Below are 13,594 nucleotides of genomic sequence, written 5' to 3' on the forward strand. Positions count from 1 at the left end.
ATGTCATTCAGGGATTCTATGAGTCTGCATTGCCTCTTCCACAAAGACTTCCACCCATGACAGGCTTTTTCCTAGCAGGAACTAGAGCAGTTTAAGACAAATTCAATAAAAACTAATTTATTTAAACAAGCAATTGAAGTGCACGCTGAGAAAAGGGCAGCTTGGCTCTGGCTCATTCACCTTGGCTCCCCTTCACCCCCTCAGCAAGCAATGCACCAGCTTGTCCACAGTTCTTGTTGCCTCTTCCCTGCTAACCTGTTTGTGTGAGTGCAGATCAGCACCCGTGTGTTGGGCTGCTTGAGGATCTCCAAGGTGGCCATGGCCAAGGTGAACGTCTTCCCTGTGCCAAAAGGCCCATAGATGAGCAGAGGTGGGACCTGCCGTCTGGTGGTCGGCTGGCCCGTGATGAAGGAGATGGCTTGTTTCTGCTTGCTATTTCCTTTCTGTGGGGACCCAGGAGAGTATGGGATGGAGCAACTGGCAACATCTGGCAGGACCAGCTTCTCATCCAACAGGCAGTCCACAGCCTGGTGCCACTGCCGGAACAGCAGCTGGTCGATTTGGAACTGGATCTCCACCTTGTGGGAGGTGTTTGCCTTGAAGTTCAGCTCCGAGCAGCACCTGCTTGGTATCTGTAGCCAGAGGGTCTTCTCCGTGGTGGCTTTATGCTCCACAAAAACTTCATAAACCCGATTGTCCACAGGTGGGTCAAGCGCCAGGAAGGCGGTGGGCACAGACCTGCTCAGCAGGTACCCCTCATCCGTGTCTGGTGAGAGGTTGTAAGGGGTAGGCACTTCAGCAAACAGCTCCCCAGAGAGAGCAAACTTCACCCCCATGGAGAAGCTCTGCAGCATGGGGGTCAGCGAGATGAGCACACGCAGGTTGAGTCTGAAAGGAGGAAACACCCGAATGAAGAGCAGAGAAAGGATCTGTCAGTTCCTGAGCCCTCCCCCGCAGAGAGGGGATTGCCACCTATACCCAGAGAGGGTCTGCCAGCCCCCCCAAGCACATACAGACAGAAACCACGCTCTAGCTAATCCACGGCCACAGGATGAGACCCAGCAAGCCATCCTTCTTGGCAAGTTTCCAATTTTCTGGGAAGGCACCACAAGACCCAACCCAGAATGGACAGAAGACCCCAGGAGCAGCACGGTCCCAAGGGTTAGCAACAGGCTTGTGGTGCCCAGTGAGGGGGAACCCCAAAAGGGTTCAAACCTGGCACTTACTTGGCAATCAGAGCCTGCTCAGCTTCTTCCTCACGGAAGAGGAAGCTGTGCATTCTCTCCCGATAGTTGAGCCGGGTGATGGGAATGACTGCACTACTCTCACTTTGGTAATCCAGTGCCAGAGCAGGAGGTTTGTACTTGGCCAGCAGATCCACATCTTCACCAGTCTTTGGCACGCTGGGAACGATGATCCGGTTACCCCGATCCCACCGCACAAAGTTGACGGGGCGGGTGCTCTCCCTGGTGCTGGGGACGTGCACGGGGGTCTCCTGCCGGCCCACCTTCACCTTGATCTTCTGCATGAGGACGGGGCGCTTGCCGAAGTCGAAGACCACCCACTGCTCGAAGATGCCCAGGGTGCAGCACTCCATGCTGACCTCCACCAGCGCAGTGCGGGGTGAGGAGGACATGGTGGCCACATGCTCCCCACAAATGTACTGGAGGCCCCGAGAAAGCCCATTCCCCGAGAAGTAGAAGTTTACTCCAGGCTCCCGCTTCAGCAGGGCCACGTGCTGCAGATGCATCTGCCATTGAGGAGAAGACAGGGACACAGTTAGGGCAGCCCATGGGAAGAGCCCAGCAGCTGGTGAGGTGTTCTAGCAGAACTTCCCAGAAAAAGCTGCTAGAGGACCCAAACACTATGTCAGCCTCACCACAGCTTATTCCTCATACAACCCCACAGCAATTACTTTAGGGTCTCAGAGAACCTCAGGTTTCAGTTTAATATCAACCAGTGTGCAGTAAATAGGTAATCTGCTTTGGAGAAGACAGGCTTTTGCCCCCAACATCCACAAAATCCTGGGCAGGAAAGCAGCTGAATGCTGTTATTTGTGATGATACAGGGGAGGTGTTGAGAGCAGTCAGGTCTGCCCCAGGACCACTGCACAAGACAGGAGACACAGTGGCTGTACCCCCTACACACAGCCCCAGTGCAGGAATCACCTGAGCAGCTCCTGAACACCAAACGCACGTCCTCATTTAAACATGCCCAAATCCCCATCCTTCTCCCCCTTGCAGAAATAATAACTAAAAAAACCCCAACCAAACAAAACCCTCCAAGGGACTGAGCTTACCTGAGAGTGGATCTTGAACCTCCATTGGTATTTCTTCTTCCTGTCCTCCAGCTGCACGTGCAGAGGCTGCTCACATACAACCTGGACACCCTCGATGTGCTCAGCCATCTGTGGGGAGGCATGAGAGGAGAGGGACTGAAAGCAGCGTCCCAGGGACACACCTCAGAGCCATCTTGGCCATCTTCCTCCTTGCCATTACGCTACGTCTTCCCAAGAGGGATCCAGAGTACATCCTCATAATCCATCCTCACCCACTGCTGCGCTGGGTCCCCATGCAGCAGCCTTGGGAAGCCAGAGGACCCATGGCACAGCTCGGGTACCTGAGCAGGGTCTCAGGTTGCTCTCTCCAAAGAGATGAAGGAAGGAGGACGCCACATCCCTTTTTGCATCCCCGTTAGGAAGGTGAGCAGTGGGCTCCATTCCCAAGCTCTCACACCAGAGGATCCCTGTGATGTGCTGCACCAAAGTGCTCCCACCCTGTGCCCACCACTCACAATTAACACCTCGTTGGAGCACATCCGATACTCAGCAATGAGCCTGTCCTGGTAGGACAAGAGCCCATCCTTCAGGGCTTGCTTCTTTTTCTTCATGGAAACCTTCACCCTCTGGATCCACTCCTGCAGTTCCTCTTTGGAATGAGCCTTGGTGCAGCTGTTGCCCATTTCACACACATCCGCTCTGTCGGGAGAGAGGTGTTCCAGGTGCCATCCGTGGCCGGTGGCATGGGGATCCTCAGGGAGCCAGCAGCTCCCTGCTGCCCCGGCCCTCTTCCCTGTTGGATGCCTTACCTGCTGCACAGTGAGAACTTGGTCAGCCCGAGCGGCGGTGCGCGGTGGACCCACTGCATGGAGCTGTCGGCCGAGAGCATCTGCACGTGCTCGATGGAGGAGCAGTGGTTCTCAAAGCTCTCCTGAGAGCTGACGGTCACCAGGCAGATGCGGCAGTAGAAGTGCACAGGTGCGGGCGCCGCCGGCTTGCCATTGGTGCTGCCGGTGCCCACAGGTGGCAGCAGGTCGGAGCGCTGCAATCCCTGCTCCCTCTCGGCCTCCCAGACGGCCATCTCCACATCACTGTGGGCGTAGTGGCAGCGCTGCAGGCCGTTCCTGCAGTGCCGGCCCTGGGACACGAACCAGCAGTAGTTGAGGGTTTCCATGAACTTGGGGCAGGGCCGGATGGCCGTGTACTGCTGCTTCTTCTGGCTGTCCAGCACTACGTGCACCAGGAGCGGGTCCCAGGTGTGGTGGGATGTGCAGAGCTGCCCGTGGCCGCCCACCGTGATGCGCTGGGGGCAGCCGAAAAAGCAACGCTTGCAGATGTCCTGGAAGCATCCCCCGAACTCGCTGATGATCTCACTGGCAGCACTGGCCATGGTGTGGGGGGCAGCGGCAGGGTGGCCCCCCAGCTGCGCCTGCAGCACCGCCGCCTTCAGCCAGCGCCGCTCCAGCTGGTGCTCCCTCTCGAAGTTCCAGACCATGGCCTCCTCCGCGCTCCAGGCGAAGGTGCACTGGTTCTTGTGCCTGCTGCAGCCCAGCCCCACCACGTAGTACCTGCAGACAGCGTAGCGCGCCGGGTTGGGGAAGCCAGGCCGCCGGGACACTTTCCTCCATGCTGTGCTCCAGCGGTTGCGGCAGCGCGCCAGCAGGATCTCATACATGCAGTTGTGCTCCACCTCCCGCGGGTGGTAGGTGATCTCGTTCTCCTTCACGCTGCACTTGGAGCAGACCAGGAGCAGCTCCAGCTGCTGCTGGAGGCTGCTCAGTGGCACCTTCGGGCCGTTGGCTGTCGGCATCTTTGGCGGCGGCTTGAGCAGAGCAAAATTAACAATGGGAAGATCTTAGATGGCGATGCCGTGGGGAGGAGGTGCCATGGAGCGAGTGGCCTTGTCCTAGCTCAGTGCATACCTGCCGGCCATCGGTGCAAGCTCATGAAGCCTGACAAAGGAACAAGAAACAAGCGACTTAGCAGGAAACATCAGACAATCCCTGGCTGGGCACACACGGAGGCACTGGCACAGCCAGGAACCTCACCCAGGCACCCTCGGCCTCGGCACCCAAGTGCCCCCACTCTCTCCCTCTGCTCTGTTGCTCCACCAGCCCGGGTCCCAGGGGACTGTGTCACACAGGAATCAGGCTGCTGAGTGGTGCTGGCTCCCAGCAGGGCTCACCCTGATCTCCGATGTCCCCATAGACCATCAGCATTTACCATCCAATGTGGCAAAGCAGTGACTGCTCCAGAGGGCCCAGCACGGTTCCCACAGTGGCCACTGAGCTCCACTGGACCACGGCCACATGATCCAACTTCCTCTTCCTGCTGCCAGCACCTCCCCCACCTTGAGTCCCTCCTGCCAACTTTCTCTTTCTTTATCCTGTTTTCTTCCCTGAGTTGGCCAGGCAGCCCCACGCCGAGCGAGAGGAACCCAGCTCCAGCCCCTCAGCCCATCTGCCCCAGAGTGCAAAAGATTAATTGGAATTAATTAATGAAGCAACCACCCTCTTTGCTCCTGGGATGCAGCACCCAACGCCAGGAGATGGGCATGCTGCAACAGGGGCCTGCCGGCATCTCTCCAGCTGACATCTCGGTAAACATCCGGCTGGAAGAGCTCGGCCCTGCCGGATGTGGCGAGGAAGGCAACTCATGGCTCACTGCCCTCTCCAGCCACCAGCTCCGGCATTTGCCATCAGTTTCCTGGGTAACCAGGGGCCAGGAGCATCCCTGGGAATGATGCTGCAGGGTTTGGTGGCTGGGCCACGTGGTCAGGGTGAAGGGAACATGCCGGGGCATATCTGTGGGCAGGGTGTGCTGCCAAGACAAGCCACCAGCCGTGTGCTGAGCACCCAACTCGGGCTCCTGGCCAGCAGCCACCACAGACTGGCTCTCTAGCAATACCAGGGAAGAGTGGGATTTACAGCTGAGGTTCAGTGGACAGTGGAGTAGGAAGGCAAATCTTGCATTGCTTCTGCACTTCTAATTAAGAATCCTTTCCTCTCTTCTGGGATAAACAGGGTGCCGGGCAAAGTGGGCAGGGGCTGATGAGGCTGCTGCTCCATCTGGAGCTCTGGACAACAAACACCGAGCTGGAAGTGGCCAGAGCATCACCCACATTCCCAGCACATCCTAAGAGAGCTCCTCACCTCCCATCCCAGTGTCACAGCACCCACCCACTGCCAAGCCTTGAAGGAATCATCTAATCCTACTTCTCTGTGTGCATCAGGTCAGACACGTGCTCAGTGGATAAACACCCGCTCACTTTATCTCTCAAGGCCTGGCAGTGAGCCTGGCGCTGGGCAGAGCTGCAGGTTTCCATTTCGGGAAGCTGTGGGATTCCATGGCAGACTCCCACGGCAGCGCTGGATTGATTGGGGTCACTGTGCCACGCCACGAGCTCTGCACCCAGAGGTAAATCACCCCGACTCAGCTCTGTGCCTTCACTTCCAAACCTTTACTTGAAGCACTCAGCGCAGGCTGGCAGTGAAAGAAGAGCAGTGACCCAGAGCTGGCTGGGACCAGTGGAGAGCCAGGGTATTCCTATCCTCTGGCTGTAACAAGGCCATGGTCATTGGAATAAAACTTTCTGCAGTCCAGGGGTCAGGAGCTCTTTGTTTGTTCTGGTTCTACCACAAAAAAAGAAAAATTGGAGCCACAGCTGAGGTTCTGGCGCTGCCTGATTGCTGACTGATGCAGATAAAATGCTTTGCACTGAAATGAAATAATTTTGGAAAAATTGAAAATAAGCACCTATAAAGAGAGGAGGGGGAGTGGAACAATCTGCCTCATGTCCAAGGGCATCAAGGGCTGCTCCTCTGATTCTCAGCAAGACAGCAAAGGCAGCACGGTGCTGGTGGCAGCTGCAGACCCCCTGGAGCTGCTCCCATCAAACTGCTCCAGGCTGTGAGTACCAGAAAAACCCCCGAACACTGGGAACCAGGCAGAAGTTTGGGAAGACACAGCCTGCTCTGAGGGCTGGCCTGTGGGAGGGAAAAACCCTGCACCTTTTGGGGATCAAAATCCCTCCTGTGCGAGCTTGGGGAGACTGTTCGCTAGAAAGGAGCATTCCCACTCGGTTTCCCCGGGAGATCTGGGATCGACTGGAGCTAATGGGAACCCCAGGGCAGACGGAAGGTCACTCGCGACCGCAGGTTCAGCTTGCCCCGGGACCTTGGCACAGGGCAGGGGGGACATGGAGGGCGACGGTGGCAGAGCGGGGCCGGTGGGGCCAGGCTGTTCCCGAATCTCCACAGTGGGAACGCCCGGAGCGGGACCGAGGTCACGCTCAGCCGCCGAGAGCCCTTTCAGCTCCTTTGAAGCTGCCGAGGGCAGCACGTTCCCAGTGGATCTGACATCTGCAGTTTCGGGAACACTTTGGTATCCCTCCGACAGCAGTTCCACCTTCCTTCCTCTGGAAGTCTCCGCCTCCGGCCGAGCCCTCCTGTGAAAGGCACTCAAGCTCAGGGTTTGTGCGACGTCTGTGCAACACCGCAACTGGTGAAAACTCCAGTACCCCTCAGTTATGCCCACGGGAGAGGAAGAAACCTGATCGCTGGCACTCGGCTCCGTGCAGAGGCAGCCGAACTTCCCGCTGCCGGCACCTCCACAGCCGCAGAGCTCATGGGAGACGCGGTCCTGGAGCACCGCCGGCACCGACCCACCCGGTGAAACGCTTAAGAACTGCCCATAAGGACCGTGCAGGACAGCCAGGTTGCCACTGGAATTCATGCTTAGGCAGGGCATCCCAGCTGGAAAAAGCTAAGAGGGAATATTCCACCTTTAAAGGGGTCAATTCCCCTACTGTTTATTTTTTTTAAGAAGGCGTTTGATTTTGAGCAAACTGCCAGAACATGCTCTGGGTCTGGAGGTGGGAGGGAAGAGGAAGGGGAAATGCAAACCCCGGTCAAAGTCTCTGCACAGCACTAGTGCTGACGCCAAATTAAAGCTTTTTTCTCTCTACAGCAGCCTTATACTAGAGGAAAAAGAAAAAAAGAAAGAAAAAAAAAAAAAGAAAAAACTAAGGGAACCTTTGCAATCCAAGCTTGGGTGGAGGGAAGACGCAAGGCATGAGGTAGCTCGGGGAGGTGTGCCACAAGACAGCTGTCCCACTGGAAATAAAACTGATGTCAACAGGGCAAAATCCAAATGCCTCAGGAAAGGTAAGAGCGGATGGGGAGCAGTATTTACCAGCAAGCCACAGACCATGATTTACCAGCTGAATTTTGTATCTTTTAAGAAAAACAACCTTTTAAACACTGATCCTGGAAAGCTCAGCCTGGCATTTAAAGCCACTCACATCCTGCTGATGGGTGACAAGCCACTGTGACAGAGGCTGGTTTATTGTACCCCCAGCCCCATCTGGGCGAGTTCTGCTTTCTCCCAGGAACCAACACAGCCCCACACACCTTCTGCCCAGCTCTGGTCCAGCCTTGCCAGAAACCAAACCCAAAGAGAGCACACCATGGCTTTGCTGGTGGCATTTCCTCCGCACTCAGGAAGATGCTTTGGGTCAGGGCCAGGCCACACTCTGTCCAAGCATCGTCCCTGGCAGGCTCGTTGCAGGGCAGTGCTGCTGCCAGAGATAATCACATTTCCCTGGAAATGGCGAGTGGAAGCATGGCTGTGGTAGAGAAATGCTCATCGTGCCCCTGCATCCTGATGCTCTGCACCCATCCTATCCCACCAGGAGGAAGGTGGCCGGTCTCTGAGCTCTTGGCTTGGTTAATTATTGACAGAATATTAGGCAACGCGCTACGCTGGAGTAAGCCAAGTGCCCCTCGATCAGAGCAAGTGACGTGGATCAGAGTGCTGGGAGAGGGATGGGGACAGGGGACCATGTGCCTCGGGGGCTGCAGCCCCACACTCCGGTTATCGGACCCAGACAAGCACTGGCCCTTGGAAGTTTTTCCTCAACTACAAGCAGCATTCAGAGCAACAGTGCAAGACCTTCTCAGCATCGCCAGCACCCCACGAGCGATCAGTGCAGCCGGGCTGGCCGGGAGGGTTTGGAAACGGTGGAAGAGGAACTGCCTGGCAGATGCTGGCCAATGCCACCCCATCACCCGCAGTCCTCCTCCTGCCTGTACCGAAACCGCACGCCTCTGGAATCTCTCTCCAGTGCAAAAACAGCCTCCGAAGTTCTTGGCGTCCCCCTTTCCCAGCCTTTTTCGAACAGACAGCTGACTCCACATCCCACCCAAAAGCCGGCACTACCAGCCGTGGCAGCCGCGACACCACTGCCCGAGCGTGTGTGCAGGCACGGACCCTCCAGTTTGTGCAGAGCCCCGAGACACGTGGACCCCCCAGATGCTGCATTTGCTTTCATCCAACTGTAAGAAGTTCACCGGGAGCTCTCGGATCCCATCCCCAGAGTTCAGAGGCGGCAGCAGGGTTAGAATATCGCTGTCGGGGATCGCTCACCGAAGGCAGCGCTGTGCACCCCCGGGGTTCTCCCCACCCTCCAATCACAGCTTTGCACCTCAAAACCTGCACGCTGGCTATGACCCCCCTCTCCCGAACACATCCCAGCCCGGGCAGGGACGCTGCGAGCCGGGGCGGGGGCTGAGCGGGATGCGCACCCCGCACGCCCTGCAGAATCCCGCACGCCCTGCCGCACGCCACGGCTCACTGCGGGGCTACCGGGGGCACTCTCGGTCCTGCAGCCCCCCCAGGGCGCTCCGCTGACCCCCATTCCCGGAGCTCCCCCGCACCCGGAACGCCCCCCGCCGCTCTCACCGCCGCCGCCGCCGGGGTGGGGGGACCCGCAGGGACCCGGGGACTCGCCGCCGGCGGCAGTTTCGCTTCTCGGGCCTCCCTGCATTCAAACCGGGGCCGGACTTCGCGGAAATTGCATCACGGCGGCCCCGCCCCGCCCCGCCCGCCGGCACCGGGGGGAGCAGGAGCCGGCACCGGCACCGGGAGGGCAGCAGGCGGGGAGGATCGGCACCGGCACCGACGAGAGCCCCAGCCGGCACCGGGACCGGCACCGGCACCGGACAAGAGGGACAGGCAGCGGGGTGGGGGGATCGGCACCAGGGGAAGGGGCGCCAAGGGAAGCGGGCACCGGCATCCAGGGCAGCAGAAGCCGGTACCGGTAGCGGCACCGGCGGGACAGCACCACCCGCATCGCGCAGCGAACAGGACGGGCGCTCCTGGGGGAACCAGCCTCCCACCCCGGTCCCGTCCTACCCCCGCATCCCCGCGCATCGGAGGCCGAGTCGCTCCCCGGTCCTGTCCCCGCCAAGTGCAGAGGGGCCGCTCCCGGGGGCGCTGCTCACCCGCAGAAGGTCGGGATTCCTCGCGCTCAGATTCGGTCCAGAGCCGGGAGCGGCGGCACCGGAGTCCTAAGTGAATTCTGAGCGGCAGCCCCGGTTCTCAGGTCGGCCCCCACGGCAACCTCCTTTTTAACGGGGTTGGGGGTGGGGGTGGGGGACAGAGCGCTGCCTTCCTTTCTGTTCTTCATCACTTTCGTTTTCCGTTCGGTTCCCCGCCTGGCGCGGTGCACCCGCTGCAGAGCTCAGCCTCGAGCCAAAAACAAACCCGAACTCGAAATCCACCCCCGGCAGCAGCAGACTCTGATTTGCATCGCGTTTCGTGGGGCAGCACCGACAGCCGGAGGGCAAGACCCCGCATCCCAGTTTGTGGGCACGTGTTACCACACAAGCACCATCAGTTGATGCTCAGCACCCGAGCAGTGGGGAATCCTCAGCACCCGGGGTGTGGAGACCCCTCTCAGCCCCTTTGCACCTCACCAGACCCATCCCACAACAGCTCAGCATCTCATCCCAGCACGAGGCAGTGCCCTCCCCCTGTGCAGTTTGGTGATGGGGCAAATTTGCGGGTAATACACACATAACCAGCAAACCCTGGAACCCGGTACGCCTCCAAAAAGCGCACACAAGAAAAATCCCAGGAAGTTCCTCTAAGCTCCTCAGTCCCAGGAACCCACCACAGCAGCCACATCTCACCAGCCTGGACTTTCCTGGCTTCGGAAAGCCCTGACCTGTAAAGCAGGTGCTGTGCCCAGCACTGCGGTCAAGCCCCAGGATTCCCACTTAATGGAATTATCTTCATGCCAGAATCCAGCTCCAGGCCCTGGAAATAACCAGGGAAAACTAACACACCTCCAGCTACAAGTGGCTGTAAAAATTCGCAGGCACTTGAGGCAGTCTCCCTGCTGACAGGGACGCTGTTCAGTCCTTCCATCGATTGATGGTGCTTGGTGGTGCCACCTCAACACAAAGCGAGCCTTCGGACAAAAGAAAACTTTTTCCTCAAAGCAAGTGGGAGGAGCAAACACTGAGAGAGCCAGCCTGTGGGGCATGTCGGCAATGGAGAAGGGAGGAAAGGAGGGGCAGAGACAGGTTTCTGGCACGTTTGTAAACACCAGTGGAAGGAGGAAGAGAAACGATGTTTTTGACCTTCCTGGTTTGCAGTCGCAGCCATTGGGTAGCTCAGAGGGAGCTGTCACCCTGCTCCCATCCAGCAGCACCCTGGGGAGCCAAGAAGGGGGTTTTCCCACCAAGGAGAGGAGTGGGGCAGCTCAGGCCTGTGGGTGCTGAATGGACCCCACTGGAGCAGAGGGCACTGGATGGATCCCACCAGAGAATTGGGTGGCTGTGGAAACCAGGCATCCCTGGGCATCAAAACCACCAGGTCTGTGCAACAACGCCCTGGTCACTGCTGGACCTGTGGCAGGATGGCCACCTGCACAGGGCCGTGGCTCTGCTGCACTCCATGTTCTGTCAGCAAGGAGCAGTGGGTGGCTCAGCTCCACAGTAGGATCTGACCCCATGGAATCCCCATGGTATGCTCAGTGTTCCCATCCAGGAAAGGCTTTCCCAGCTTTGTCCTTGCAGATGCCATGGGAACTGTTACAGTTTGGGGAGCACCAGAGCCCCATCCCTGCCTGGGAAGGAGAGACCAAGCAAGGCCCAGCCGTGGTATCAGAGTCTTCCATAGATGGAGTCCATCCCCATTTGGTATTGCCTGGGGCAGGAATCATCCTCTCTGCAGCCCTGACTAAACCACAGCAAAGATCTCTGTGACAGCATCAGACAGCAGTGAAAACCAAACAAAATACCTGGCACTACTCCCCTGAGGTGCCCGAGCCAGGATGGGCGGTGCCCAGCTCACCCAGGCAGAGCAGCCTTGGCACTGAGGCTTCACTCTGGTTTTACAGGTGGGATATCTGGAGGTTTCACTGATTTTACAGGTGGGTTATTTTTCCTCCAGCTCTAGAAGCAAACAGCTTTCACTCTATTATATAAAGCTTCCGGCCCTGCTCAACACACGAGAAGGAGCCAGAAGCAGCGGAGCAGCCCGGGAGCAGCCGGCTCTGCTGTCCCTCCGCCGCTGGCGGCAGGGCGCAGGAAGCCACTATTGGAGCAGGGAGGAGGCAAAGCTGCGTCACCACATCCACAGCATTAGGGCGGGGGAGAGCCGAAACCCGGGATGTGCCGATTTTAGACAAACAAACACCAACCCGAAAGCCGTGAGTTTCGGTTTCCATTCCTCCGGCGACACGGCCGACAGTCACGGAGCGGTTTCCCCAGGAAACCATCGCTGCTGCTCCCCGCCCCAGCGCCAGACGCGCTGCGCTTTGTGCGCTGCACACCCCGCGCCTGAGGAAGTTGCTGGGAGCTGGGAGAGCCTTCCCGCGAGGATGCTGGAGCATCTCCTGTCCCGGTAACAGCCCTAACCTGCCCAGAGAGACGCAGAGAGTGAGGAATTGGTGATTTCTCACCGCCTCCACTCCCTGGCACCCCACAGGCAGCTGCCAGGCAGGACCATGGCAGGGCTCTGCCCGCGACGCTGCCCTGGAGATGCTCGGGAAGCGGGAGGCTCTGCTCTTTCCCAAATAGCGCAGTCTGCTCCTGTGGATACCTGGAGGAGAAAACGCAAGTGGCTGAGTCTCCACCACCACACAACCCAGCGAGAAACGGACTTGGCATGACTCATCCGCAGCCCTTATGTAATTTTGTCTCTGGGTGCGAGTCCTCCACGCCCGGCTGTGAGCAGAACAGCCGAGGGCTCCCCACGGGAGGAAAGGGGAGCAGATCTCAGCCTGAGCACCCAAGGGGAGCCCAGGAAGGCAGTGCCGGCAGTACCAGGCTGGTAAAATGGATGCTGAGAGCCCCAGCCCTGCCCAGGGACCCCAGGCTCACAGAACAGGTTGACCCACTGGGATCCATTGCAGCCCTGAGAGCCCGCAGAGATGGGTGCAGCCCCCTGGGGAGGGCTTGGGGGCTCCCCCCTGCAGAGCCGCAGGTCTCAGCGCCGTGGGGAGAGCTGATCCACAGGTTGGATGTGCTCTCCACGAACAATACTTTACCACCCCTGCTGAAATCAGGGCTGCAAGCCCAGGATCTACTGCCGCGCTCGCATGGGACTTCCCCGCGGCCAGGGAATCGTGCCCAATCGCCCACGGCCGCATCCAGCCCCAGGCCACTCATCCAGACACTGATAATCTCTGCATACAACTCGCTGCAGGCAACTTCCCTTCTTTGCTTATCCTTCTCAGCCCTCATCCTACCACGAGTTGCTGACTCTGCAAGCCCCCAGCTGCCCTCGGCAGGGCGGGGAAGCACCGCAGCACGCTCGGGAGCAGCTCAGCCATCCCAGGAGCGGAGCACGTCACCGGAGCATCCCTGAACAGCCCAGGCGGTCTCTCGAGGGACACAGGGCTGCCCCGAGAGCTGCTGCAAAGGGAGGGGAGAATTGCACCAGCCCAAATTTGCCTGCCGAGCTTTTATTGCTTAGGCAGCTGTTTACACCCCGAGGAAGAGCTGCTTTGCAGGGCAAAGTACACCCACGCTGGGAATGCTTTGCCAGTGAGGTGATCTCTAGTCTCTCGGGCAGGTAAAGGTGCACAGAGCCAGAGAAGAGCTGCTGCCTCCTGCTTGCTCTGCTCTGCCCCAGCCCTCGCTGCCCACAGCTGCACCACACCAACACAGAGCTGACACAAATCCTGTCCCCCCCCATGCTCCGATGCCACGTCTCAGATACCCTTAAAGAGGAGCCAGGAGGTCTCTCCAGCTGTCCCCTTTGCACCTGGACATTCCTTCTCCCACATTCCCTGGATAACTCAGACGAGTTTGTCTAAAGCAGAGATGGCTGGGGCAGGATCATCAGCCCACAGCTCTCCAAGGCTGGGCAAAGGCACCACAGCTTTCCAACCCTGGCACTGCTGGGGAAAGGTGTCCCTGTGGTGCAGAAGGATGCTCACTCACCGTCACAGCACAGGAATGGGGGAATTTGGGTTGGAAATACACCTCAGGTGTGGCTCAGCACTGCTGCTCAGGCTGGAGA

At 58.6% G+C, this 13,594-nt stretch overlaps 1 protein-coding gene across 2 annotated transcripts in view; it reads right to left on the reverse strand.

Moving 5' to 3' along the window:
* Window positions 1-13,593, reverse strand: part of HELZ2 (helicase with zinc finger 2) — a 30,923-nt gene extending 17,330 nt beyond the window's left edge. Inside the window, exons 1-6 of one of the 2 annotated variants that reach the window (XM_069034556.1) lie at window positions 13,516-13,593; window positions 3,088-4,230; window positions 2,794-2,977; window positions 2,300-2,407; window positions 1,227-1,750; window positions 256-888 (exon numbers count right to left, since the gene is read on the reverse strand). In XM_069034556.1, the coding sequence (XP_068890657.1) occupies window positions 256-888; window positions 1,227-1,750; window positions 2,300-2,407; window positions 2,794-2,977; window positions 3,088-4,088 (2,450 nt within the window). In that variant the 5' untranslated portion in view covers window positions 4,089-4,230; window positions 13,516-13,593. Of the gene's footprint in view, window positions 1-255; window positions 889-1,226; window positions 1,751-2,299; window positions 2,408-2,793; window positions 2,978-3,087; window positions 4,231-9,019; window positions 9,095-13,515 lie in introns of those variants that run through there. The other variant, XM_069034555.1, reaches the window with a different exon arrangement.
* Between the last annotated feature and the right edge of the window lies 1 nt (window position 13,594).

This window comes from Aphelocoma coerulescens, chromosome 20 (assembly GCF_041296385.1).
Source record: "Aphelocoma coerulescens isolate FSJ_1873_10779 chromosome 20, UR_Acoe_1.0, whole genome shotgun sequence".
NCBI lineage: Eukaryota > Metazoa > Chordata > Aves > Passeriformes > Corvidae > Aphelocoma > Aphelocoma coerulescens.